This window comes from Rhincodon typus, unplaced genomic scaffold, assembly GCF_021869965.1.
Source record: "Rhincodon typus isolate 14 unplaced genomic scaffold, sRhiTyp1.1 hic_rhity00010761, whole genome shotgun sequence".
NCBI lineage: Eukaryota > Metazoa > Chordata > Chondrichthyes > Orectolobiformes > Rhincodontidae > Rhincodon > Rhincodon typus.
In genome coordinates, this window is record NW_025976399.1 from 957 (window position 1) to 1,870 (window position 914).

Consider the following 914-nt stretch of genomic DNA (forward strand, 5'->3'; position numbering starts at 1 on the left):
CCCCCCCCACCCAGTGATCCCTGTGTGTGCACCGCACACCCCCCACCACCCTCCACCCCACTGTCCCCTCCATGGTACACCCATGCCACTGGCGGCCCCACCTGGCCTGGTTGCCACAGTCCATGAGCTCAGCAATATCCCGGAAGTTGGTGACGGCGAGTTTGGAGAGATTTTCCACGTAGGGTCCCAGGATCGGATGCTCTCGAACCCTCAGGCTGTCTCGGCTTTTTGGGTTCAGGAGATCACGGACACGCTCACAGTAAATCTCCATGTAACTGACCTGACGGGGACACAGCCGGGGGGAGGGGGGTGGATGGTGGGGAGACAGTCAGTATTCACCTCTTCACGCCACTCCCGAGACCCAGAAAACAACAATAACCCCCTCCCACACAAACCCACACACTGGGAGCGCCGCACTGTCGGAGGGTCAGCGCTGAGGGAGCGCCGCACTGTCGGAGGGTTGGAATGCTAAATATTGGGACCAATATTTCCTGCTCAATGAACCACAGAAACATACAATCTGGGCAATTGTCACACTGCTGTATGTGGGATCTTGCTGTGCGCTAATAGCCAACTGCGATTCCCATTCCACCCTATCGCAGCCACACACTTCAAACAGAACTTCATCCAGCGAGGCCTTTTCAATTTTCCAAAGCTCGGGACGGTGCTATAGGATCACACACAGAGGGACCGTGCCCCACAGGGAATGTCCCCTACCCCGTACCTCCACAGAGTAAGAGAGATCCAAATCCTCGTTGTGATTGATCCTGGTGAAGAGATCTTCACAAAGCTGTTGGGAGACACACAGGTGGATTACTGGGGTCACAGGCTGGTCCTCTCACTGTCCATTGGGAAGGAATCTGTCTTAATCCTCCCTGACGTTGGGGGGGGAGGGGGGACAGGGGGGATATGGG

The 914-nt window shown here is 56.5% G+C and overlaps 1 protein-coding gene across 1 annotated transcript in view; it reads right to left on the reverse strand.

Moving 5' to 3' along the window:
- The window catches only part of LOC109925342 (kinesin-like protein KIF1C), a gene marked incomplete at its 3' end in the record, with an annotated part of 7,233 nt that overhangs the window by 908 nt on the left and 5,411 nt on the right, over nt 1-914 (reverse strand). Inside the window, exons 4-5 of the mRNA XM_020525286.2 lie at nt 725-790; nt 102-280 (exon numbers count right to left, since the gene is read on the reverse strand). Of these exons, the coding sequence (XP_020380875.2) occupies nt 102-280; nt 725-790 (245 nt within the window). The remainder of the gene's footprint in view (nt 1-101; nt 281-724; nt 791-914) is intronic.